The sequence below is a fragment of the Chiloscyllium plagiosum genome, chromosome 37 (assembly GCF_004010195.1).
Source record: "Chiloscyllium plagiosum isolate BGI_BamShark_2017 chromosome 37, ASM401019v2, whole genome shotgun sequence".
Classification (NCBI taxonomy): Eukaryota; Metazoa; Chordata; class Chondrichthyes; order Orectolobiformes; family Hemiscylliidae; genus Chiloscyllium; species Chiloscyllium plagiosum.
The window spans coordinates 26,539,737-26,567,191 of record NC_057746.1 but is presented as its reverse complement, the minus strand read 5'-3'; the positions used below and the strand labels follow the sequence as shown (position 1 = coordinate 26,567,191).

The window sequence follows — 27,455 nt, the reverse complement described above, 5'->3', positions numbered from 1 at the left end:
AGTGACTGTTTGTGTGGAGTTTGCATGTTTTCCCCATGTCTGTGTGGGTTTACGCTGGTTTCCTCCCACAATCCAAAGACGTGCAGGTTAGGTGAATTGGCCATACTAAATTGCCCATAGTTTTGGGTGCATTAGTCGGGGTAAATGTGGGGAATGGGACTGGGTGGGTTACTTTTCGGAGGGTCAGTGTGGACTTGTTGGGCCGAAAGACCTGTTTCAATACTGTAGGGAATCTAATCTTCAAAACTCTTAAAATGACCCTGTATCAACAGAGCAGTTCCAATCTTTCAATGGGAACCTGGATTATCAGCTTTCATCCAATAACTTTAGTCCCTTGGAGGAGCCAGGAGGAGTTTAAGCAAGGACAGCAACAAAATGAAATGCAAGGTTTCCAATAGTCTTTTACTGTGGAAATGCTCATTTTTCCAATAACTGGTATTCATAGATAGGAAATCACTGGAATGTAGAATTCCCCAAGCTTTCGGTGATAATCTGCCATTCTGAAATCTCTCTCATACAAATATAAACTCTGCTCCCTCGTCGAAAAGGAAGAAAGTGCATTCTCTGGTGCCTGTCACAATCTCAGGATGTCCATAAGACCTTCACAGCGATGAAATTCAGCTTGCCAGTGTAGTCACAGTTGTGATGCAGTCAATGCATTCGCAGCAAGCTCTCACAAGCAGCACTGAGTTAATGACCAGATCATCTGCTTCTGATGTTGATGGAGGGATAAATAATGACAAGGAAATCAGGGACAGACTGTAGAGTGTAGAAGGAAGTCAATTGACCCACATTGTCCATGCCATCTTGTTGAATGAGCCAGATCCAGTTACCCTGCAACCTGCTATAAGCAGACCAGGGTTTAGAATGTTAGTTTTAAGATTTTGTTGCCTTAATTGGACATTTCAGAGACTTTTTCCAACATGCCATTTAATACTAATACGTTTTGATTCTTGGGATCAGAATTTTGGGACACGTACGAATCAAAGTTCCTCATGTTTAAGATGATTGAGAGGACAAGATCCAATCAAATGGATCTTCACCACTTTATTCACAAATTCAATTCCTTTATTGAAGGGAGGTTAATCCTTAAATATGTATAAAAGGAGGATTCCAAGCGCCTTGTTTCTGAGCTCTCCGTATAACCTGAGGACAGTTAGATTGTTCATGGCTCGGACTGTGATTTGGATCAACCGAAGTGAGGGCAGTTTTTGGGAATAGTTAATCAGGAACTTTCTGCCAACTTGAAGACATTTTACCTCAAGGGCGGGAGAGGTTTTCTGTCTGTGAGGTGGAATTTGGGTCTAGTATTGATCTCCATCTTGCATTTCTAATGGATATAACTTTGTGTCATTTGCTGATTACCTAAGTATCTTCTGTTGTTATATGAGCACACCTTTTACTCAATTTTACTGAATAAAATTTGATATTATGCATTAACTCAATATCCTAAACTTTACTGATGGTATATCTCTGTTGAACTTGAGCACTGCAGTTTGAAAAGGTTAACTCTAGATTTTTAAATTAAGTGAACTCAAGCAAATTGAATTGACCTGAATTATCGAAAGACCCTTTAAAAACTTACACTGTAATTCACCCATAGTGCTGCCAATGTTTTCCTTGCCAAGCTCTTTACCCAATTTCCTTTATAGAATTACTATCGATTCTGTTTCTACTACACTGTCTGGGAGTGTATATCTCACATTTGAACACTATGGTGTGAAAACATTTTCCTTACCTCAGTTCCAACTCCATTGTTAATTATCAGGAAACTTTTGTTTCATGGTCATCAAAATGGCTGATTGCACTCTGATTAGGCTGAGGCTCTAGGGTACACACTGTTACCTGTTTCAGGTGGACAGTTTCCTTCGTACATCTACAGCGTAAGGCCCAGGCGGCTGAAGACACAGCCACCAATGTTGGGCACAGAAAATTGGGCGTATACAAGAGGTCAGAATTAGCCAGGTGCAGGGCTCAATGGCTGGAACACATGATAGAGATATAGACAGAGGCAAAACCTCAGATGGATTTAAAACAAGAATGAGAAGCTAAAGAATCCAGTCACTACCATGCCAAAAGCCAGTGGGACTCAGTGAACACAGTATGGTGATGGGTGAACATGACATTGTACAAGATAGGAACAGTACAGCAGAGTTTTAGATGGGTTCGACCTTACAGAGTTTTGACTATGGCACGTCGGCCATGGAGTAGTCAACCCTGTAGGTACAGAAAACACGAATGAGGACTTCAGCAGCAGATGAGCGGAAGTGGGCACTGGTGGTACAAAGGTGGAATGAAACAATCTTGACAATAGAGGGCATATAGGGTGGGAGGTGTCAGATGATCATCTCGCATTAACATTGGCAAAGAAGAGGATTATGGGAGGTCGCTGAAGGTTTTCTTTGTTGGATGTCCAGTGGGTTTCTCAGGTTCTTTTGCTTTCTCTTCATACAACAAGATTCTGTGCAAAAAGAGAAGGCATGAGCTAGTTGTCATTTCAGCTTAGGGCTTAGGTAACACACACACACAAACACACACACCATTCCTTGACTTTGCCCATACATCACGAAAGGTGATGAAGAAAATACTTTATCTTCTGTACACCCCATGTTAAACACTCCAAGGGCAGGTACAGAAGAACTGAAAATGTGTTGCTGGAACACCGTAGCACGTCAGGCAGCATCCAGGGAACAGGAGAATCGACGTTTCAGGCATAAGCCCTTCTTCAGGAATGAGGAAAGTGTGTCCACCAGGCTAAGATAAAAGGTAGGGAGGAGGGACTTGGGGGAGGGGCGTTGGAAATGCGATAGGTGGAAAGAGGTCAAGGTGAGGGTGATAGGTCAGACTGGGGTGGGGGCGGAGAGGTCAGGAAGAAGATTTAAGGTTAGGAAGGCGGTGCTGAGTTCGATGATTTGACTGAGACAAAGTGGGGGAGGGGAAATGAGGAAACTGGTGAAATCCGAGTTCATCCCTTGTGGTTGGAGGGTTCCTAGGCGGAAGATGAGGCGCTCTTCCTCCAACCGTCATGTTGTTGTGGTCTGGCGATGGAGGAGTCCAAAGACCTGCATATCCTTGGTGGAGTGGGAGGGGGAGAAGAAGTCAGATACAGAAGAAGTCAGGTAGACAGTAAGGCTCACTCTACACTGTCCCCATCAAACACTCCCAGGACAGATGCATTGCAGATTAAATGCAAAGTAAAGCTCTCTCTTTACTTCCCAATCAAGCATATACAAGGTAGGTATAGCACAGAGCTAGATATAGATTAAACCACACTTTGCACTATCCTATCAAACACACACGGGGCACGTTCAGCACAGTGTTGGATATAGAGTAAAGCTGTTCCGCACTGTTCTGTCAGGGCAGGTACAGCTCCTGTACACTGTTTCATCAAATACCTTCAGGATAGATATAGAACAGTGTTAGAACTCCCTCTGCACTGCTCCATCAAACTCACACAGGACATGTGTAGCACAGGGTTAGATACAGAGTAAAGCTGTTCCGCACTGTTCTGTCAGGGCAGGTACAGCACTGTTTGATACAATGTATTTGAATTGCAAACTTTGGTCCTGTAGAGAGCAACAAAGCACTCTGAGAGTTTATTCCAAGGCTACCTGAAAGCTAGAAAGTGAGAATGAAGCCTTTGCGATAAGAGTTGTTATAAGCTTCCTGTACTCGTGCCTCACCCTTGAATGAATGATGGATCCACCTTCATACATTTCAACTATATCACCAGTTGGCAAGGTGCCCAAATCCTCACAGGGAGAAAATAGCCTGCACCCTGGAGTAGCTGACCCATAGGCTTGAAGTTTCACCTGACACAGATGTAAGTGATCTTCAAATGAGTTTTAAGATCACCAGGCAATATGCTGTGTCCGCTCACAAGCTATTTCTGAAAATGTCATTTAAAATTGGATTAGTCACGGGCACAATAAATTGGCTTTGTGATTTAAAACGTATTTTATACTTTCTTTGTTGACTTTAGCAGATAGTCAGGGTGAGATGTAAACTGAGTGGTGAAGTTGGCATTCAATGGTATTCAAAGTTTGTGAGAAGATTTGTAGCTCGGGTGCTCGTTGTTGTGGTTCTGTTCGCCGAGCTGGGAATTTGTGTTGCAGATGTTTCGTCCCCTGTCTAGGTGACATCCTTAGTGCTTGGGAGCCTCCTGTGAAGTGCTTCTGTGATGATTCCTCCGGCAATGGTATTACCATCGCTGAATTCCCCACTATCAATATCCAGCAAGTTACCATTGATCAAGAACTGAACTTGACCAGCTATTTAAATACTGTGTATCCAGGAACAGGTGAGAGGCTGAGGATTCTGGAGCCAGTGTCTCACCTCCTCTCTGCCTGAATTCTGTTCACTGACACAAGGCACATGTCAGGAATGTGCTGGACACTTGTCACATGCTCGGATAGTGGAGCTCCAACAACACTCAAGAAGATGGACACCATCCAGGATAAATCAGCCCCCAGTGAGATCAGTACCTCATCCACCACCTTCAACATTCATTCCCCTTCACTATCGATGTGCACTGGCCAAGGTTGTGTACATCTACAGCATGCACTGAGGTAACTCACCATGGTTCCTTACATAGCACCTCTTAAACTAGTGATCTCGACCATCTAGAAGGACAAGGTCAGCAAATATATGAGAACCCAACTACACGGAAGTTTCCCTCCAAGTTAAACACCATCCTGGCTTCAAAATATATCACCGCAGCTTCACTGTCTTTGGGTCAAAATCCTGGAAGACTTTTCCTAAAAGCGTTATGGGTGCCCCTATACTCCAAAGACTGTGAGAATTCAAGGTGGTGGGTCAACAAACACCTTCCCCGGGGAAATTAGGCATGGGTAACAAATTCTGGTCTTGACAGCTACTTTCACAAGTCTTGAACGAATAAAACTTAAAATCCTGTCAACGACATTCGCTCACTATCCCCAGTTTCCTTCACCTGCACTCTCAATAGACAGGTTCAATTTAAACTACCTCCAAGATTTTCAATGAACTTTTTTTTCTTTGTTCGTTCATGTGATGAGGGCGTCGCTGGCTAGACCAGCATTTATTGCCCATCCCTAATTAGACAGAGGGCAGTTAAGAGTCAGCCACATTGCTGTGGGTCTGGAGTCACATGTAGACCAGAACAGGTAAGGATAGCGTTTGTGAGCCAGATGGGTTTTTCCAACAGTGGATTCCTCGTCATCGTTAAACTCTTAATTCCAGATTTTTGTTGAATTCAAAGTTCACCATCTGCCATGGTGGGATTTGGACCTGGGTCCCCAGAACATGACCTGGCTCAACAGTCCAGCGATAATACCACTAGGCCATCGCCTCCCCCATTTCCCCCTGGAAAATGGATGAGGGTTGTCATTGTTGTTGTAATAAAGGAAGTCATGTGATTCTGATTAGATTAGATTACATTACATTACAGTGTGGAAACAGGCCCTTCGGCCCAACAAGTCCACACCGACCCGCCGAAGCGAAACCCACCCATACCCCTACATTTACCCCTTACCTAACACTACGGGCAATTTAGCATGGCCAATTCACCTGACCCTGCACATCTTTTGGACTGTGGGAGGAAACCGGAGCACCCGGAGGAAACCCACGCAGACACGGGGAGAACGTGCAAACTCCACACAGTCAGTCGCCTGAGGCGGGAATTGAACCCGGGTCTCAGGCGCTGTGAGGCAGCAGTGCTAACCACTGTGCCACCGTGCCGCCTGCTTGTCTTCCTTTGCTGCACAAGACAAGTTTTTACTGACACACATTCTCAGCTTCATATTCATACACCATGTCTCTTTCTTTCTCACACACACACACATAAACATGTGCACACACAAAACACACACACACACTCCCAAGCACCCCCATGAGCCATGCTCTGATGTAAATAAAACCCCATCCTTTCCCCCTTTTCCCTCTCTCTCTTGCTGTCTGAAGGAGGACTTACATTTTCGCGATGGCTGACCGCTTTCCCAGCATCATCTTCACGAAGGCTGAATAAGAGATGGTCTCGCCCATGTCTCCCACCACCTCTTTGATCATTTTCTTCAGCTCCAGGTGGGTCTTGGCTGCGCCAAGTTTCTCCAGCATTCTCTTCAGTCCCATGATATCTGAGTAAGAGGGTGGGTAGGGGGGAAGAGCGAAGATTTGATTTGGTGTAGAAACAACACAGTTTATCTCTCATCTGCCCACAATATCCGCCACCCCTCGGTAGTGCCCTCATCACTGCATGTGGTCACTATTCCCGGTGATGCCTACATGGACCAGACATTGGGATTCTGCTTCAGCTGCCAGGTTGCCCACAGTCTGTGGCACCTAGACCATCATACCATTGAGGTGTGAAGCATGTAAAAAGACCCTTTGATCCATCAACAACAACCACATAACCAAATTTGCAACATTTGGTCCATAGCCTTGAAATCGCAAGTGCATATCTAAATACTTCTTACATGTTATGAGGGTTTCTGCCCCTACTACCCTTATAGGCAGTGAGTTCCAGATTCCCACCACCCTCTGGGATCCTCACATCCCCTGTAAACCACCTGCCCCTTTCCATTGATCTATGCCCTCCATCAGGGGGTAAAGTTATCCCCTGTCTTTCGGATCAGCCGTGATCCTATTGAATGGCGGAGCAGGCTCAGGGGTCAAATGGCCTACACCCTCACCTATATCTAATGGTTTACCCTATCTATACCCCTAATAATTTTAATACATCGCAACCATATCCCCCTCAGCCTCCTCTGCTCCAAGGAAAACAATGCCAGTCTGTCCAATCTCACTTCATAACTAAAGCTCGCCAGCCTCTGCCACAGTGTGGCCAAAGCCATGAGGCCAGACACATGAGACAAAGCTCAAGACTTTGGAATTTGACCAAACTCTGGCCTCGGGGTAACCCATTGGTCATAAAAGCTGCCAGACCGATGGAACCCATCCCACCACAACCACAAAAAAAACCCAGCTCTCTGTTGGCCTTCAGCAACAGAACCATAACCACCCTTTCCCCATCTGACCTTGCCCTGGCAAAATGTGTCAGACTTCCAAATTTTCAGGGAAAGATTCGAGAGCTTCATCAGGAAACAAAACAGAATCAACCTTGGTGGGGGGTCAGCCCTGTCCCCGAGGAGCTGCTTAAGATGAGATTGAATAGAGATTCACAAATCATGAAGGGTGTGGACAGAATCAGCAGGGAGAAAACTAGTTCCCACTAGTGGAGGGATCGAGAACCAAAGGCCAGAAGTTTAAAATTGTAGGCAACAAATGCGATGGCAAGACGAGGATAAATGTTTTCTTGCTGCACGTGTTTAGGTTCTTCGATGAGAGTGCGACGGAGCAAGTTTTCATCGAGGCTTTTGAGATGCAAACAGACTACTACCCCAGAAGGAAGAATGTGCAGGGTTACAGGGAGAAGGGTAAGAAGAGTACCAAGCAACTTGGCCTTTGAGATTGCATGTTCTTGATGGGCCAATTGGTCTCTTTCTCTTTTGGAACTGGAGATGAGATGCATTTTGATCGAGTGAAAAGTAAGAAACCTTCCACTGACAGAACATCAACGGACACAAGATAATTAAACCAGTAATTCAGGGTGGGCAACGACGAGAACTTTGCTCTGACATTGTGGGTTGTTGTAATCTGGAATGCATTGCCTTAATGGGGGGATGTGGAAGCAGGTCCAAATGTAACTTTCAAAAGGGAATCAGGTAAATAGGTAAAAAGGAATAATTGGCAGGATGACAGAGAAAGTGAGGGTGAAGGGAATGGAAATAGATAGTGGCTCTTTCACAATGGTCCTTCCAGACATGAGGGGCTGAATGGCCACCTCGTGTATTGTCACATTCCATCATTCCCAAAGTAGAGGATGAGCCAAATGGAGACTCCAAATTGGAAAGAAAAGGTCCAGATTTGGAATGGGAGATGGCAGTGGCAACATCCCAATATTTTCCAAGTCAACTTTCAGGCTGGTTGCGAGTGGAGTTGGAGAGACTCAGGGAAAAGCGAGAAGTGAATTTTTTTTTTCTGAAATGAAAAGTTCTCTAAGCTTGAGGTTTGTTCTCTGGGAATATGGACGAGTAGCAGAACGTCAGCTACAGGCAATGAGTTCAAAATGCTTTCACTGTGTCCCAGGGTTAACTGAGAAATGTCAGACTTACCAATGTCTCCCTGGTCATTGAGGTCAAACTCCATGTATTTCTCTGAAAAGCAATGAAAGACCATTTACTCAGGATTACTGAAACTGAAATGAAAAAAACTGATTTAGCCGGCCCAGACTCAGGTTGGAAGCTTGATTTTCAGTCTGCCTGATTTCACAGCAAATTTAAAACATGGGAAAAGGCTATTGGTCTAAGCTGGTGTTTACATCCCATTGCCAATGTGCACTGGCACACACACATTCATAGGAAACCCACAAAGCTTTTGAACAGGAAACTGGCCACTGGGTTGTGACCTCCTGAGTGTCCACCACAGGGACATCTACAAATGAGATACAAAGATGGCAGACATCAGTGTGGACAGCTCAGAGATAATTGCTGATGTCCATGAATTCTGGGAGCTGACCGTCATAGAGGCAATGGGAAATGAGCATCAACAGAAAGGTCAGCATGGCCAATTTCAGGGCCTGGAGGAAACAGAGGCCAGGAAAGCCTGCATCTTCTGAGTGCGCTGTCCTCCTCTGCAGCAGATGTGGCTGAGACTGCACCAGGCTAGGAGTTGGGCTCCAGAACCGCAAATGACACAACAACAGGCAACATGGCACAAACCAGCATCTCCAACAGCTACTGAACGGAAGCCTTCTCAAACCTGGACTTTTTATTACCCATTTTTCCCTCATGCACTAACCAAAGTTCCACTTTGCTTTCCACTGACTTTAGCACAAATACAAAGCAGGTGCAAAACTACTGATTGAAACAAACTCTTAAAGCTTGATGGATGTGGAGCCTATTAAAGGAAGACAGACCAACGTGGAGCAGTTTAGATAAAGGAATTCCAGAGCTTGGGACCTGGGCAGCTGCGGGAAAGGCATATGGTGTGATGGCGTTTATTGGTAGGGGGATTGAGTTTCAGAGCTACAACATCATGCTTCAGCTGTACAAGACACTGGTAATGCCACACCAGGAGTATTGCATGCAGTTCTGGTCACCGCATTATATGAAAGATGTGGAAGTCTTGGAAAGGGTTCAGAGGAGATTCACTAGGATGTTGCCTGGTGTGGGAAGAAGGTCTTACAAGGAAAGGCTGAGTGAACTGAGGCTGTTTTCATTGGAGAGAAGAAGGTTGAGAGGTGACTTAATCAAGATGTAGAAGATAATCAGAGGGTTAGATAGGGTGTACAGTGAGAGCTTTTTTTCCTTGGATGCTGAAGGCTAACATGAAGGGACATAGCTTTAAATTGAGGGGTGATAGATTTAGGACAGATATTTGGGGTAGTTTCTTCACTCAGAGAGTAGTAGTGGCGTGGAACGGCCTGCCTGCAATAGTAGTAGACTTGACAACTTTAAGGGCATTTAAATGGGCATTGGAAATACATATGGATAATAATGGAACAGGGTAGGTTAGATGGGCATCAGATTAATTTCACAGGTTTGTGCAACATCGAGGGCCAAACATAGAACGTTACAGCGCCATCGTTACTGCGCTGTAACGTTCTATGTTCTATGAAATAGCTGTCAGTGGTAGAGTGATGAAAGTCAGAGGCAAACACTAGAGGAGTGTACGGGGTTGTGGGACGTCTGAAGGTTACTAAGGTAGGGAGTGTGTCAGGCCCAGAGGTTTGAAACCAAGGATGATAACTTTAAATTCAGGGCTGGACCGGGGGCCAGATTAGATCTGAGAGCTTCAGGGTGAGGGGTGTGGGCAGCTGCAATAAATGCCTGAATGATTGTCTCAGGCCTTGTTGCGAATAGGATCCCCGGAGCAGGAGCAGGCCTTTCAGCCTATCAGGCCTGCCCCACCTTTCAAAGCGATTGTAATTCATCAGACACTTCAATGCCTTTTACTCGCCCCATCCCCATTACCCTGTAGTCCATGGTAACCAGAAATCTGTCAATCCCTACCTTAAACATGCTCAAGGACTGGGTTTCCATGGCCCTTTTTTTGGGAGAGAATTCCAAAGAATTCACAACCTCTGAATTAAAAAAATCCTCCACCTCTCCAATTTAAATGGCGTTCCCCTTTATTTTTTTAATTGTGTTCCCGGTTCTAGGATAATCATCTTACCTATTCTGTACATCCTTTTAAGTTGAAAAATGTGATGCTGGAAAAGCACAGCAGGCCAGGCAGCATCCGAGGATCAGGAGAAGAGCCCTTCTTCAGGAATGAGGCTGGTGTGCCAGGCGGGCTGGGATAAAAGGTAGGTGGGAGGGGATTTGGGGGAGGGGTGCTGGGAATACGATAGGTGGAAGAAGATGAGGGTGAGGTAGATAGGCCAGAGAGGGGGTGGGAGCGGAGAGGTCGGGAAGAAGATTGCAGGTCAAGAGGGTGGTGCTGAATCCGGGGGTTGCCGACTGAGAAAAGATGAGGGGAGGGGAAATGAGGAAGCTGGAGAAATCTACACTCATCCCGTGTGGTTGGAGGGTTCCTAGGCGGAAGATGAGGCGCTCTTCCTCCAGGCGTCGTGTGGTCAGGGTCTGGCAATGGAGGAGGCCAAGGACCTGCATGTCCTTGGCGGAGTGGGAATGAATGAGTCTGAGGCATGGTAATAAACTTCTGTTGCCATCTGCATGATGCACTGCAAAGATTCACCAGTGCTTCTTTGGCAGCACCTTCCAAACCCAAGATCACTTCCAGCTAGATGGATAAAGGCAGCAGATACATAGGAAAACCACCATCTGCTCGCCATCCTGCTCTGGAAGTATACTGCCATTCCTTCAGTGTCGCTGGGTAAAAATCTTGGAACTCCCTCCCTAGTAGCAGTGTGGGTATATTTCAGAGGAGCAGTGGTTTAAGAAAACAGCTCAACGCCACCTTTTCGATGACAACTTGGAATGGGCAATGAATACCGGGCCAATCAATGATGCCCATACCTCATCAACAAAATCTCTGTTTTGCCATTAAATCTGACCTTGAACTCCACCCTGCTTCCTACTTCAATTTCTTGTCCCATTGAAACTGCTTTGTTCTTGACCTACTGTTCAATTGAACACTGGCTTCAGGATATGTTTTGTTTTCTTATGCAGTTGTCAGCAGTTGCCCATGATTTTGACTTGTAAAGTTGGTTCGTTGGGCCAAAGGACCTATTTCGTTGGTGTGTATTCTGTTTAATGACTTCAGATCTTAACATGTTTAGCTTCCAGTTTTTGTCTACAGAAGAAATTGGTAGTGTGGGCTGAGTGATTTCATTGTTATGTGGGGGACAACTGGTGGCACATGCAGTCATGGGCCTTGTGTAAAACATATTGCTAACAGTCAGCAAAGAATCGGACTGCTCTTAAGAGAAGGAAATTGCACCCCACTCACTGAAGTTTATAATGTTAAACTGTACCAAGTTTTGTTGCAAAACCTTTGCTTGCCTTTACTCCCTCACTGCTCCACTTCACCAGTTTTTTTTCTTGCTCATATGATCTTAATTTCTCTCACTGTGCCTTTGGTCAACTCCTAAATGAAAACTGGGATAGCTAAATATTGAACTATTTCAAAATATTGAGTTCCTCTTTGTGTATATGTGCTTTATGTATTTCCCTCTTTATTCTATCTTTAAGCATTTTTTAAACCTGTAATTACTTACAATTCTGAAGAAGGATCAGAAACATTTAGCTTTGGCTTTCATCATGTGATGTGAATGGACTGCTAAATGTTTCCAGCAGCTTGTGTTATCGTTTTTGAATTTTAATATAGCTCGATTGTAATATGGAGAGAGAATCTTTTTTACAATGAGGTAGTTTATTTTGAAATATGATGCTTTTCAATCCTGTGGGATTTTGTCTTCCCCTCCCCTCCCTCAAGGTCCTGCTGATAGTGGTTAGGGTCATGAGAGCCTACCACATTCCTACTGTCTCAGTTTTTCCAGTAATCTAAAATTACTCCTGCCATAGAGTTATGACAGATCACTGTGAAATATTCTTGCATTGTTTATTTTTGCAACTCTTAACCTCCAGAATGGAAAAGAAGAAATGCTTAAAATCAAAGTGTTACTTAATTGGGAACTGAATTGGCTCAGTGAGTGCAGGGATGTTAGATGAACAGGTCTTAATTCAAACTGGGTGAAAGGCAGCGGAGCTTTGAAGGTACAGGTCATTCTGCCATGACGCGACAGTTGTGTTCCTTTGTGTCCTCGCGATTGGAAATCGCTGTGTCTATTCAGTAGAAAGTTTGCTTTATCCAAACAACATCCAAAATTCATCAATCACATTATAGTCAATTCGTGCTGATGAAACACATGTTATAGCAGAATGACCTGTATATAAGTTTCTGAAAGGTGGAAGATACACTTAATGGTGAGGTCCCCGGCGGAGTGAACAAAGAGACCTTGGAGTGCAGGTACATAGTTCCTTGAAAGTGGACTCGCAGGTAGATAGGATAGTGAAGAAGGCGTTTGATATGCTTTCCTTTACTGGACAGAGCACTGAGTATGGGAGTTGGGGGGTCATGTTGTGGCTGTACAGGACATTGGGAATATTGTGTGCAATTCTGGGCTTCCTCTTATCAGAAGGTTGTTGTGAAACTTGAAAGGGGTCAGAAAAGATTTACAAGGATATTGCCAATGTTGGAGCATTTGAGCTATAGGGAAGGGCTGAATAGGCTGGGACTATTTTTCCCTGGTGTGTTGGAGGCGTGAGAAGGGGTCGTCAGAGGGTGGGCGAGAATCCTGGTTGAAGAAGTAGGTGCAGAGACGAAGGTGGCAGAAGAAATGCTCGATGTCTCGCTGCGTGTCGAACTCACTGATCCGGGAGCGTAGGGGGATGAAGGTGAGGCCTCTGCTGAGGACTGATCGTTCATCCTCAGAGAGGGGGAGGTCTGGAGGGATGGTGAAAATATGGCAGGGCTGGGAGCTAGGACCTGGTGTGGGGCTGGAACTGGGAGTGGGGGCGGAGTTAGTCGTGGAGGCGGAGTTGGTCATGGGGGCGGAGTTGAATCGTGGGGGCAGAATTGGTCAGTGAGTTAAGTGTCTGGTAATTTTAATGAGATCATCTCTCATTCTTTGAAACTATGGAGAATACATGGCCAGGTTGCTTGGTCACTTTACATACGAGATGGGATGGGTTAGTCCAAGCAGACGTGAAAATGGCCATCAGGCTTCACCTGAACTCTCTGGGCAGAAAATCACTAAACCCCGACCACCACCAACATCCCCCCCCCTCCCTGACTGAACTTCCTACCTTAGTAATCTTCAGAGGTCCCACAACTCCGTACACTCCTCTAGTGTTTACCTCTGACTTTCATCACTCTACCACTGACAGCTATTTCTTAGAACATAGAATGTTCTCTGCCACCCTGAGTTTAGTACCTCACATCAACAATCCACATGCAGCAAATGCGACAGCAATGAACAGAAAAATTACGTTTGAAAGCTGTGAGCTTCACGTCCAGGTCTTTATCAGTGTTGTACTTTGGATTATTCAGGTACTCCTACGAAAGAGAAAGACCTCAGTCATCATTGGAATCAGAGTTCGGCGAGGCAGAGAGAAGATACAATTATTGAACAAGTGTTACTTCAGTTATTACATGGCTTTTGTGCCCCGCTCCATCATTTAATCTTCTTCAATCTAATTAGCGATGTCTTGGGTGATTAGAGGTGGGAGCTGGCATATCACATTTCAGACACTATGTCTCAATTTGCATTCATGTAGCATCTTTCATGTAGTGAAATGTTCCAAGGTGCTTTGGTGATGTGATTATCCCATAACATTCGATCAAAGGTGCTGAAATGATAGCAGTTCCTAAGGTTGGTGCGCATTATTGACATTATATACCATAGGATGCCTGCATACACAGACTTACAGCTTCTGTAGTGTCTCTTTGCTCCAGCCAACACCCAAGCAATGAAGCACATTGAACACAGATCAGTTACCAGACTCAGATAGTCAAAAAGGGAACAATTGAAAAAGTGCACCCTGCAGTTGACTGATGAAATACAGCTTGTTTTGTACTACCACCTAGGTCAAATTCATACCCACCTGACTCCTTGCACTGACTCTTTCTTGATCTCATTCTATACCATCATCTCCAAACTGCGAACCTCGTCACTACCCTCAGCCTTGGTTCTTGCCTACAATCTACAAGTTTTTGAAACTGCTGCCTAAATCCATCTCATCGCAAACCTCTTGACCTGTTTCACCTACACAGCTTTGCACCATTCTCCATCGTCCTGTAACCTCATCCGGCTCCTAAAACCCTGCAGTATGTCCATGTTCCAAGCTTCTGGGCCTCTACCAATTTACATTTGGGGTGGCACAGTGGGTCAGTGGTTAGTACTGCTGCCTCACAGTGAAAGGGACCCAGGTTCAATTCCACCTTCGGGCAACTGTTTGTGTGGAGTTTGCACATTCTCCCCGCATCTGCATGTATGCCCTTTGGGTGCTCCAGTTTCTTCCTACAGTCCAAAGATGTGTAGGTTAGGTGAATTAGCCATGCTAAGATTGCCCTGCAGTATCTGGGGATGTACAGGCTCGGTTAGCCAAGGTAAATGCAGGGTTACAGTGATGGGGTAGGTCTGGGTGGGGTGCTCTTTGGAAGGTTGGTGTGGACTCGATGGGCTGAATGGTCCACTTCTGCACCGTAGGGATTCTATGACGACATGTTGCTCCACTGCCTGTCAGAAGAGTATTAGAGTCATAGAGTCATAGAGATGTACAGCATGGAAACAGATTCTTCGGTCCAACCTGTCCATGCCAACCAGATATCCCAACCCAATCTAGTCCCACCTGCCAGTACCCGGCCCATATCCCTCCAAACCCTTCCTATTCATAAACCCATTCAAATGCCTCTTAAATGTTGCAATTGTACCAGCCTCCATCACTTCCCCTGGCAGCTCATTCCAGTATTCATCTGTCCTGGGCCCTAATCTATAGAATTCCCTCAATAAACCTCTCCATCCCTCCATTAAGATGTTCTGTTCATCTTACTTCTTTGATTAAATGTTTGAGTTGCCTGTCCTAATTTTTTTTTGTGTCTCCATATCAATAGTCGCCCATGTGAAGTACTTTGGGATTTTTAATTACAAGGGCGTTACATGACGACACATTTTTATGGTACTTTGTAGAACCATGTTGATGTTTTGCTTCATAGCCCACTTCAGAGTTTAAAATTTCTCCTGCCTGAAAGGGCTACCATTACCCTCTCTTGTCATTAACACAACCATTCATTTCCCTCTCTCTCTCTCTCTCTCTCTCTCTCTCTTTCTGTACTATAAGCAATTACTTTCTGCTGTGCTTTCAAGTTTCAATTCCCCTCTCTTCGCTGAGATTGACTGGCCACACACTCCCACATTTAGCAGCAAGCATCACACACAAGGGGACAGTTGGATCCACCACATTTACCGCACAGGAAATGTTACTCATAGCCCCCTGCTCCACAGCACAGCAGGGAATACATCTCTTGGCTGGTCTCAGTTATTGTGTAGTGACAACAAACCACACAGCAGACCAGATTTAGAACATTTCAGGCACAGGAGCTGCAAACTGTAATGGCTGATTTGGCCAATTTTGTAAACCTTTCAGACCAGCCCTGTCGCAATCCCCTGGACCAAGCAATGCAAAGAGGAAGAGCTGGGGTTGAATTCGGTTGGCTGGAAATAGCAGATATAGTGAGGCAGTGTGTTGCTTCCTCAGATTAAACAAATAACTAGTATTAATTAATCTGGACAGCAGGAGCAACACATTATGCTGGCTATTGGACTCCTCACCTGTGCCAACCAAGCTCAGCTGATGCCTGAAATGTTGCGGAACCTTTCTCACCCTCTGAACTTCCAAAGTGCTTCACAACCAATGCTCCATTTTGTAGGCCATGTGACGCAGTTGTTTTGTGTGCAGGAAGAGTTCACAAATAGCACTGAGAAGTTAGCTCAGTTCTATCTGCATTTTTTATCCCTTTAAATGACGTGGATCAGGGAAACTATATTTCGGCCAGATTGCGTAGGAAGATCCCCTACCTTGCTCAAATAAGAGCAGTGTGGCATTTCATCTCACCAGAGAGACCAGACACAGTTTGACAGATTAGCTGCAAGGCAACATCAAAGCCCTCTTACTGTAAAAAGTAAAAATAAGGAAGTTATGTTTCTCCTCTCATTGATGAGAGAACATGTTGAACACCATGTGTCAATTTTAGTCTCTTAAATAAGGATGTAAATGCATTTGAGGCTGTTTGGAAGAGGTTTATTAGATCAATATCTTGAATGAGTGAGTTGTCTTCTGAGGATAGATTGGACTGGTTGGGTTTATTTCCACTGGAGTTTAGGGGAGTGAGGGGTGACCCGATTGGAGTGTACAAGATTCTGAATGGTCTTGACAAGGTGAACATGGGAGAGTACAGAACCAGAGGGCACTGTTCCCCAGGTTCAAGTCCCACCTGCTCTGGAGGTGTGTAATAACATCGCAGAACAGGTTGATCAGGTTAAGAATTTGGGACAAAGAGGAAGAGATTTTTTTCTCTCTCAGAGAATTGTGCGACTTCAAACCTTCTGCCTCAAGAGCCAGTAGAGGCAGTGTCATTGAATATTTTAAAGGCAAACATCATAACATTCTTGTTAAGAAGGGCCAATCGAAGCTTATCCTGAGGGTGTGGACCAGACAGAAATGTAAAGTTTAAACTGCAAACATATCAGCCATGATCTTTTTTTGAGTAGCGGAGCAGGCTCGAGGGGCTGAATGGTCTGTATCTGCTCCTAATTTATATGAAAAGGAGGAGGCGACCTGGATCATGTGGCAAAGGCTCAGAGGGATTTCACAGCCTCTGCCGAGGTCATATGGGAGCCTTGCAGGTGGAGAGAGGGGTCTTGAGGGTAGGCTCCTTTCCAATGACTGTCCACCCACCCCTGCTGCAATTCTACTAAGGACTGGGAAGCCATGGGTGAGCCCACTCATGCTTGGACCAGTTTATCCTGTAAGTGACCTAGAAAAGCTGATACCAAATGGGACAGTAAAGAAGGGGCTTGACTCTGTATCTAAACTCATGCTTTCCCTGCCCTAGGAGTGTTTGATGGGGACAATATAGAGGAAGCTTTACTCTATATCTTAACCCATGTTTTGCCTACATTAGGAGTGTTTGATAGGAAAGTGTAAACACAGTATAACTCTGTCTGATCTACGTTTGACAGATTAGCTGCGAGGCAACACCAAAGTCCTCTTACTGTAAAACGTAACATAAGGAAGTTACATTTCTCCTTTGAAGGATACTGGTGAGACAACATCTTGTATTAATTTTGGTTTCTTAAATAAGGATGTAAATGAATCGGAGGTTATTTCGAAGAGGTTTATTAAATCAATGTCTTCTGAGGATAGGTGCTGGAGCTGCTTTGTGCTAATAATTGGTGCCTGGTATGGAAGTGTTTTCACTAATCAATATTAATAATAGTTGCTTCCAGGAACTCAAACGTAGAGAAATCTATTTTTTCTGATCCTAGCCCTGTCTTTTTATGCACCTTCCCCTTGCTTGCCTTTTTCAGTACCTTATTGATTGATTCCAGACGGTCATCCTGTTGTGCTTTCAGAATTCCGAAGGCTTTACCACCTGAAATATTGAAAAATGAAAGCTCTGAATCAAGTAGGAGGCAGTAGGGAATCGTTACGCTACATCTTAACCTGTGTTGTACCTGCTCTTGGAGCGTTTGATGGGACAACATAAAAACACAGGAACATAAGAGCAAGGGTAGGCCATTCAGCCCCTCAAGCCTGTTCCACTATTCTAGACCATGGCTGTCCCCAAATCCCTTGAATTAATTACTAACTAGAAAATTATTGCTCTCTGCTTTGAAATGACTGAACTATAAAGTTTCTAAAGCCTTCGGAGTAGAGAATTTCAAAGATTTACCACCCTCTGAGTGGAGAAATCCCTACTCATCTCAAATCTAAATGGCCGGTCTTTTACTCTGAGACTGTGTCCCCTGAATTTTATATAGCAAGAGGAAACATTCTTTCAACATCCACTCTGTCTATCCCTTTAAGAATTATGTTTCTTTGAGATCGTCTCTCATTTTTATTTCCTAAACTGCAGGCCTGGTCTCTTCAATCTCTCCTCATAGGACAACCCCATTGTTCGCAGAAGCAGTCTGGTGAACCTTTGTTACACTCCCTCGAGTGTTACACGAGTACATCCTTCCTTAGGCAAAGGGACTAGAACAGAATACAGTTTTCCAGTTGTGCTTTAATCAGTGTTCTATATAACTGAGAAGGAACTTCTTTCCTTCTGTACTCAAATCCTCTCGCAACAATGTTAACATTCCACTTGCCTTCCAAATGGCTTGCTGCGCGTGCACGCTAGTTTTTAGTGACTTCTGAACAAGGACACCCAGGTCCCTTTCTACATCATCACTACCCAGTTTCTCAACATTTCAGAAATATTCTGCACCTCTTTTCCTCCACCCGACTGAATAACCTCACACTTCTTCACATTTTATTCAATCTGCCATGCTCTTGCCCACTCACTTTCTACATCCCCTTTAAGCCTCATTAAATCCTCCTTACAATTCATATTGTTTTGTACCATCTCCAAACTTAGAAATATGCCATTAGATACCCACATTCAAATCATTAATATATATTTCTGCACAGCTGGACCACAAATACTGATCCACATTGCAGTATCTCATTGGTTACTGGTCATTTGTATGTCATGCCCATCCCTATGCACATTAATTTTGTTCACTTAACCGCCTTTTAGCAACTTCGTTGAAAGCCTTCTTAAAATTCAAATGTACCACATACACTTGTGTCCCCAGTATTGACTCTGTAAGTAACATCCTCAAAAACCTCCAGCAGGTTTGTAAAATATGATTTCACCTTCATAAATCCAATGTTGTCTCTGTCCAATTGGACAATAATTTTTTTTAAGTATCCAGTAATCACATCTGTTATAATAGATTTTACCGTTTTCACTACAATTGGCGTTGGGCTAACAGTTCTGTCATTTCCTGCTTTCTCTCTCCTTCTTTTCCAATAAAATGGGATCTATATTCGATGTAGGGAATGTTCCAACTTTCAGTTCCATTAGTTGTTCCAATACCACTTTTTAACTGTATCTAATTCCCTGTTGTACATGCCTTGGGAGTGAGGTCTGTAAGATGTTAAAGGGGTTTGGCAAAGTAGACTCAGAAAGGATGTTTCCTCTTGTGGGACAGTCTAGATGGAAGGTTATAGTCTCAGGATAAGGGACAGCAAATTTAAAACAGAGTTGAGGAGAAAATTCTTTTCTCAAAGGTCATGAACCTCTGGAATTCACGACCCTAGAGTGTAGTGGATATCAGATCATGGAGTAAATTTAAGGAGGAGATAGACAAATCTTTGATTATTAATGGATTGAAGGGTTATGGAGAGCGGACAGCTGAGACCAAGATGGATTCAGCCATGACCCTACTGAATGGCAGAGTAGGCTTAAGGAGCTGAATTGCTTACTCCTGCTCCTAGTTCTTATGTTCTTATGCTTCATGGGACAATATAGAGAAAGTTTTATTCTGTATCTTACTCTGTGCTGTCCCTGGCCTGGGGTGTTTGATGGCGACAGTGCAGAGGAAGCTTACTCTATATCAAGCCCTGCCCAGGGAGTATTTGATGGGGACAATGGGGATGGATTGCCTGATCTATGGGCACCTCCGGCGGAGTAGACCAGTTAGAAGTGCCTTCTCGTGGGTCTGCTTCTGGTTTTTGCAGGGGGCTGTGGCCATTCCTGATTGTCTGCCCCTCTTTCACGGTTACATCCATGCTCAGGTGTCCCTGGAGAGGGAGCATGTGATCTTCCCCGGCACAATAAAGGCCTAGTGGGCTGAGGTCTATCATAAGCCTGAGCAACGTGATTGAAGTTAAATAATGATTTGGAGATGCCGGTGTTGGTCTGGGGTGTACAAAGTTAAAAATCACACAACACCAGGTTATAGTCCAACAGGTTTAATTGGAAGCACACTAGCTTTCGGAGCGAATCTCCTTCATCAGGTGGTACCTGGGGTGTTGTGTGATTTTTAACGAAGTTAAATAAGTTTCTGTTATTTCCAGCAGGGCCTGTTTCATTATTTTGACTTCCTATATTAAAAAGAGTAGAGGTCTCTAAACCCATGCTGCCCCTTTCCTGGAAGCGGTGGATGTAGACAGAACTTTACTTTGATCTTCTTTTCAGTTTTAAAGAATAGAAGAAGCAATTCTCTTTATCTAACCTCGTGCTGTCACTGTCCTGGGTGTGGTTAAAGGAGACATTATAGAATCAAATTTATGCTGTATCTAACTTGCGCTGCACCTGCCCCCTCATTTTGCCTCAATCACATTTGCCGTCATAATTATCTATTATCTTCTCCCTCTAATACCTGCCTAGTTTCCCCTTATTCTACACGAGCTTTTGTATTCATTTCAACCACGCTTTGTGGTAGTGAGTTCCACATTCTCACCACACTTCAGCAAAGGCAGTTCCTCTGAATTTCCTATTGGATTTCTTGGTTATGGTCTTAGATTGATGAACTCTTAATACTCACCTCCCCACAAAAAGAAGCACAGGGTCAAAGGAAGTCAGAACACTCCAGTGGTTTCACTGAGAGAAAGGGAAATGGTTGCGGCTAGCAAACACGAGTCATCATGTTTCCCAGGGTGTCGCAGCAACAGCCCCATAGGTAAAGTGAACTTCGTGTAGCCACTTTGGCAGTTGTTTTCAATTACCTTCCCTCAACCCAAAGGCAAATTGTAGGGCTGTTTGACAATGGTTTCAAAGTGCACATCACACTCTTGCAGTATTCATTGGTGATGCAGAACAGAAGAAGGGCATTCAGCCTATTGTGGTCATAATGGCTGGTTACCCCTATTTCTTCCTTCTAGCCCTCTAAATTCTTTCCTTTCCATTATTTAACATTTCTTTCTCGACCACTCCTTCGATGGAATGAAGCAACCCATAGCAGTTGGCACTGGGTCACATTTATGCCAGCAGTAATGACCTGATCTTCAACATGTTATTTTTTTTAAGATTAGATTACTTACAGTGTGGAAACAGGCCCTTCAGCCCAACAAGTCCACACCGACCTGCCGAAGCGCAACCCACCCAGACCCATTCCCCTACATTTACTCCTTCACCTAACACGAGGGGCAATTTAGCATGGCCAATTCACGCAGACACAGGGAGGGTGTGCAAACTCCACACAGAGTCGCGTTTGGCGAGAATTGAACCCGGGTCTCTGGCGCTGTGAGGCAGCAGTGCTAACCACTGTGCCACCATGCCGCCCACAAATTACCATTGAGTTTCCTCCCAATTTTGAGGGTCTTGACAGGCTGAATGACTCCTACTTATTTCTAGTACACCACCTCACATATTTTCCTTCAATACACACACCTTGCATTCATTGTTCCTTCAGTGATGCTGGGACAGTATTGATGGTAGAATGGACTTTCATCACATGCTGCATAGTTTGCAATAAATCAACAAAACTAAAAATCCTAAGTTTGGCCTAAGCATTGGACACAAACATGCCCTTGCAAACGTCACCCTCTGCCTCAAATGGAATACGTGACAATTCACATTCAATTTGTTAACTTGTTGTTGCTAATGCTTCATTCTTTCTCTGCTACTGTTTCAAATTCAATTTCCAACAAAACAATGTCTAAACATCCAAACCAAAAACAAAACGCTGCCGCTGCTGAAAATTTGAAAGACTCAGCAAGTCTGGCAACTTCTGTGGAGAGAGAAACAGAGTTAATGTTTCAGGCCTATGTTCTTTCATCAGAACAGGGAGTGCTGAGAGATGTAACAGTTTCCAAACAAGGGATGAAAAGGCTGAGGGAATGGAAAAAAACAAGTAAGAACATCACTGACAGTGGGGCGGGCAGGAGAGATTATGGCACAAATGGTATGATGATGCAAGCAAAAAGGGATGTCAATGGATGCAGTTAAAAACATAAAATGTGAATCCAGAAAAAAAGGTATAAATGGGCAAAGCAGAATCGCCAATCAATATGTGCCTTCAGAAACAGGCATCAAGATCAAAATCTGAAACTGCTGAAGTCAATGTTGGGCCCATTCGGTGCCTAAGTGGAAGATGAGGTACTGTTCCCCTACGTTTACATTCAGCACTATTGGAAAATTGCAGCAGAGTGAAGATAGAGAGGACAGATTAGGAGCGAGGTGGAGAATTAGAACAGCTGGCAGCTACAAACTGAGAGCCATGGAGGCGGATAGCGCAGAGGTGGTCCTGCAAATCAATCTAAGTTTGGTCATCCCGATGCAGAAGATACCTGATTGTCAGCAGGAAATACAAAATGCCAAATTGAAAGAAGTGCAAGAAAAATCACTGTTCTGCCTTGGAATGTTTATTCAGGGCCTTGGATAGTGAGGAGAGGAGTGGTGAAAGGGCAGGTGTCCTGTCTCCTGAGCTGGCATGGGAAGCAGTGTTGTGGGATGACTGAAGAGTGGATCAGGATGTTAAGATGGGAACCGTTTCATCAGAACACTTACATTGCCTGAAAGTGTAGGCAATGATTGGTTTAGTGGTGGCATCAACGTAAATGTGTCAGAAATGGGAGAGTGTGGTCCATTGAATATGAAAATTGATGGGTGGAAAATGATGACAATAGGAACCACATTACCCAATTACTTGGTACCCAATCCACCACCTTAACATTCACTTCATCCACCACTGATGCAACATAGCAGCAATGTATGGCATCTCCAAGACGGACTATGGAACTCACTAATCCTCCTTCACCAGCATGTTCTAAACCCATGTTTTCCACCACTTTGAAGGACAAGGGCAGCAAAAGCATATGGACAACCAACCATCCTTTCTAAGCCACTGCACCATCCAGGGTTATACTGGCGTTCCTTCACTTGCTCTGGATTCCCTTCCTAACACCACTGTAGGTGTCCCCACACCCCAGCAACTGAAGCAGTTGAAGAAGGCAGCTCAGCGCACTTGTGTAAGGGCAATAAGGGATGAACAACGATTGTGGACCCAGCCAGCAACACAGCGCCCCTGAAGAAGTATAATAAGAATCAACACATTTTGTTGAAGCTTTTCACATGGCACTCATCCAATTATTTTGCAGGGTCTGAGGAGAGGATTGTTACTTCGGGTCAATGACCTCTTGTCAGAACTGGAGTTTCGAGGCGTAAGAGATTTTAAGCAAAGCGTTGAAGGGGAGGAAAGGACAAAAGGGAAGCTGAGTGCATGGGGTGGGGAGGCAGGAAGGTCAAAGTGGTTCAGTGACAAAAGTGATGAGAGTGAAAGGCAAAAGGAAAGGTGGCAACAATGGAACCAGTAAATGAGGTGGAAAACAAAATCGGCAGGAGCAACTGACATCCAAGTAAAGCAAAACGTGTTGCTATGATCTGAAATTGTGGACAGTGTGAGTTATAAAGAAAAGTTGTATCAGCTGGGATTTTTTTTCACTGGAGTGTAGGAGGTTGAGAGATCAACTTATAGAAGTGTATAAAATAATAAGGGATATAGAAAGAGTTCATGGCTGTTGTCTTTTCTCTAGGATGGGGGATTTCAAGACCAGGGATACCTTTTTAAGGTGAAAGGGGAGAGCTTTTTAAAAAGACATGAGGGACAAAGTTTTCACATGTGGAATGAAATCCCTGAGGAAGTGGTGGATGTGGGTACAATTACAATAGTTAAAATACATTTGAATAAGTACATGGATAGGAAAGGTTTGGAGGAATATGGGCCAGAGCAGGCAGGCAGGACTAGTTTAGTTTGGGATTGTGTTCGATATGGACCGGTTTGACTGAAGGGTCTGTTTCCGTACTATATGACTCTATATTATTGAGGCTGGAAGGTAAAGACTCGACAGAAAGACAGCACCCTGGACAGTGTGGCACTTTTGTTGCTGTTTCACAGATGCATTAAAGTCTCCAGGCCATGGAAGTGAACCCGCTTCTGACCAGCGGAGGTGAGAGCCCTGGTACTGACCCATTCCTGATGAAAGACAGAGCTGCCCCATTTTAACCTGGCCTATGGAAGCAGGTGATAGAAATGCCAAGCAGGGATTGGGAGGGAGGGTTAGTCTGTTCATCAAAGTGGACATGCTGTTTACTATCAATTCTACCAGGCTGTCTCCCCTCACGCAATCCCTGCCCTCCTCCCCCAACAAACCCGAATTCACAGCTCCTTTACATGGTGTCCTCCTCAGTCCTTGGCCCTGCAGTGCAATTTCTGCTGGAAAACATTGTCAAAAAAGGCAAAAGACAAGTTAGAAAAGGCCAATTAAGTCTTTCGTTTCTTTTGGAGATTCCTTTGTGGGGTTGGGCTTGCTGCACCCACATGGCCACTGCAAGCAATCCTTGCGTTTCCCCACCAAACTTTAGCTGAAAGTCCCCCACATAAACCCCTGCTGCCTCTGATTTCCTGTCAGGTGGGGTGGGGGGGGTAATGTGAGGAGGGGAGAGTTCTGCCATCTACAACTGTGCCTTCTGTTCCCAAGATGCTAATTCTCTCTCTCTCTAAATTTCTCTCTCGCCTCTCCATCTCGCTGTGTCGCCCTTTAAGACGGTTCTTAAACCCCGGTGCTTTGACCAAGATATTGGTCAGCTGTGACCAACTCAGACAATGCGGATGGGAGCCCAGCGAGTGCAACCGCTCAGATGCAGCTCCTTGGAGCAGTTGACCAGGTTCAGGGCGCTACATAAATTCACGTTGCTGTTTCCTTAATCTGCGGGCGTTCTGGGGCTTTGGAGCCCGAGTGGCAATGACCCTAAGAGGCAGAGGGCGGTCATTCAGCCCATTGAGTCTGCTCTGCCACTGAATGTGATAACATTCAACTCCATATTCCTGACTTTTCCCCCCATAACCCTTGATTCATTTACTGATTAAAAATCTATCTCAGCCCTGAATGACCAGCCGTTATAGTAAAGAATTCCACAGATTCACTATAATCTGAAAGTAAATATTCATCCTCACTTCTGTTTTAAACCTGTAATTCTGAGGTTATTTCTTCTGGTCCTATGCTCTCCCACAAGGGGAGACATCTATTCTGACTCCCCCCCTCACCCCCCCTGAAGAATCGACAGCTTAACAACAAAAGAAAGTGAGGGGTCCATGCTTATTGGATACAAGGCCAGCCAAACTCCCTGATAAAATGTCTCTGGAGTTAGTGTTTACTGTATTTGCTTCACTGGGATTGGCAATCATATTGTCTCTGGATCAACAATAAGCCCAGAGTCCTTCAAACTTGAACACAATGTGGCAGAAAACTTGCAAATAGCGCGGAAACTCTCTTGAGGGAGTGAAGATGGTCATTTCAAAACTTTTTTTTTGCCCCATCCGTTGACGTGTTGTTTTATTTTAGTTTTAGGGAAATACTCAAGATTCCCATTTGAAGGCATCAGCAATGCTCCAAAGTATCAGTCCAAACTATTCCCTATTTGCAGGTAATATTTGAGTTGTGACAGATGAATAGGGTAAGCAGAAGTGGATACTGCAGATGCTGGAGATTCGAGTCAAGATTAGAGTGGTGCTGGAAAAGCACAGCAGGCCAGGCAGCATCTGAGGAGCAAGGAAAATCAATGGTTCGGGCAAAAGCCCTTCATCAGGAATCCTGTCGATTTTCACAGATGAGTAGAGTCTCTAATTGCCTACCTGCGGCAGCACCAGAGATTGAGAGGAACGGGAGCGTGAATCCATGGCACCCTGCGCTACTCCCTCGACCCAACAAGAAGTCAGGGCAATATAACAAAGCAAAGAACTGCGGATGCTGGATATCAGAAACAATAACAAATGAGAACCGAAATTGCTGGAGAAATTCAGTAGGTCTGGCAGCATCCGTGGAGAGAAAGCAGAGTTTTCGAGTCCAGTGACCCTACATCTGAACTGTTCTCCAGCAATTTCTGAAGCAGTTAGGGCACAGTCCCTGCACCCTAAACCAGGCGGCTCTGAGTTCAAGTCCCACCTACTCCAGGTAAATCCCTGAACAAGTAACTTGCGGGAAAAATGTCATAAATCAAGCAAGAAGGAGAAAATAAAACATGCTTTGGAACCTTGCTGTGAGCAAGCGGTGAAATGTGTGCATCCACATGTTGTGGAAGCTCTTTCATTTGGCTGCGGGCGAGGCGCTATGCAAACGAAACTCTTTCCTTTGGCCATTGGCAGCACGAAGGGCCGTTTCCTTCAAATAAAATCAAATTACTGCGGATGCTGGAATCTGAAACCAAAAGAAAAAAAATGCTGGAAAATCTCAGCAGGTCTGGCAGCATCTGTAAGGAGAGAAAAGAGCTGACGTTTCGAGTCTCACTGACCGTTTGTCAAAGCTGGCAATTTCGGTTCACAGAGAGCAGGCGGGGGAAACATCAGGATTGTTGAATGAATATCGGCAGCACACACACACACACAATGGATGGTCCTCGTTGAATTCGATAGATAGAGCAAAACAAAAAGTTGCGAAGACTCGGGAGAGGAGAAACACTGGGGAACATCGAGTTCCTTGTCAAAAACAGAAATTGCTGGAAAAGCTCAGCAGGTCTGGCAAGCATCTGTGGAGAGAAACCAGAGTTAACGTTTCGGGTCCGGTCACCCTACCCCAGATCTCGAGATCCATGGGGTTTTTTTTTCCGCTCCTACCTTGAGGGTTCATTGCTGGGCTCGCGTTCCGGGCGCTCTGGTCGGGCAGTAGGCTGCGGGGTGTATTTTTAACTCAAACTACTGGGGAACATTGAGTGCGGAGAAGAAGTTTAACTTCCCCTCTGGTGATGTAAGCATCTTTCAGTGACAATTTAGTTTCCTTTTCGCCTCCCCTCCCCTCCCCCAACCTTAAAAATGCAACATCTCTCACTCTGAATTTCCACAATGACCTTTGCTTCAAAAACACAAGGCTGCATTGACCCAGCGCCCAGGGCCTCCTTTAAGGAAGAAATGGTGCTTAGAGGGGAGTTGGGGGGTGGCAGGTAAGGTAGGGGGAACGGGAAGAGCTTGGGGGAGTGTCGGTGACGGGTTGGGGGAGTGGGGTGGGCAGATTACACAGGGCTAGAATTGGGATGTATTGTCAGTCCGTAAATTCCTGTTTCTTTATAACTTCGGTCTATGTTTTATTCTCAACTCTACATCATGATCCATCCCTGTAAATGTCCTTCACCCCCATCTGGCGGTGGCTATTCTGTTCCATTCAACTTTTAATTTGTGTTTTATTTCCATATAGTGCTCCAACAGGGGCTGTTTCATTATGTTTGACACCCGGTTTTAAAAAAAAGAGTAAGGCGCTTTATTCTGTATCTAACCTTCGGCTGTGCTATTCTTGTAGACGAAAGTGAGGGCTGCAGATGCTGGAGATCAAAGTCAAGATTAGAGTGGCGCTGGAAAAGCACAGCAGGTCAGGCAGCATCCGAGGAGCAGGAAAATCGACGTTTCAGGC

The 27,455-nt window shown here is 44.7% G+C and overlaps 1 protein-coding gene across 2 annotated transcripts; it reads right to left on the bottom strand.

The window, feature by feature from the left end:
- Positions 1-381: 381 nt before the first annotated feature.
- On the bottom strand, positions 382-26,942 carry aif1l (allograft inflammatory factor 1-like). 2 transcript variants are annotated; one of them, XM_043678167.1, is made up of 6 exons: positions 26,347-26,942; positions 17,597-17,658; positions 13,494-13,560; positions 8,151-8,192; positions 5,951-6,113; positions 382-2,461 (listed from the first exon to the last, which is right to left on the bottom strand). In XM_043678167.1, exons 1-6 carry the CDS (start codon positions 26,396-26,398, stop codon positions 2,377-2,379), a joined length of 471 nt encoding a protein of 156 aa, XP_043534102.1. In that variant the 5' UTR covers positions 26,399-26,942; the 3' UTR covers positions 382-2,376. The 2 variants fall into 2 exon arrangements, with proteins under 2 accessions (XP_043534102.1, XP_043534103.1); XM_043678168.1 differs by having other exon boundaries at positions 26,669-26,940.
- Between the last annotated feature and the right edge of the window lie 513 nt (positions 26,943-27,455).

What these genes read in the sequence shown, in the direction of transcription:
- aif1l (XM_043678167.1), bottom strand. Translation starts at nt 26,398, where the DNA reads ATGTTTCCCCCGCCTGCTCTCTGTGAACCGAAATTGCCAGCTTTGACA. An exon ending in ATTGCCAGCTTTGACAAACG is followed by an intron (nt 17,659 to 26,346) that starts GTCAGTGAGACT and finishes TCAATATTTCAG; the next exon opens with GTGGTAAAGCCTTCGGAATT. An exon ending in CGGTCAGCCATCGCGAAAAT is followed by an intron (nt 2,462 to 5,950) that starts GTAAGTCCTCCT and finishes CTTTTTGCACAG; the next exon opens with AATCTTGTTGTATGAAGAGA.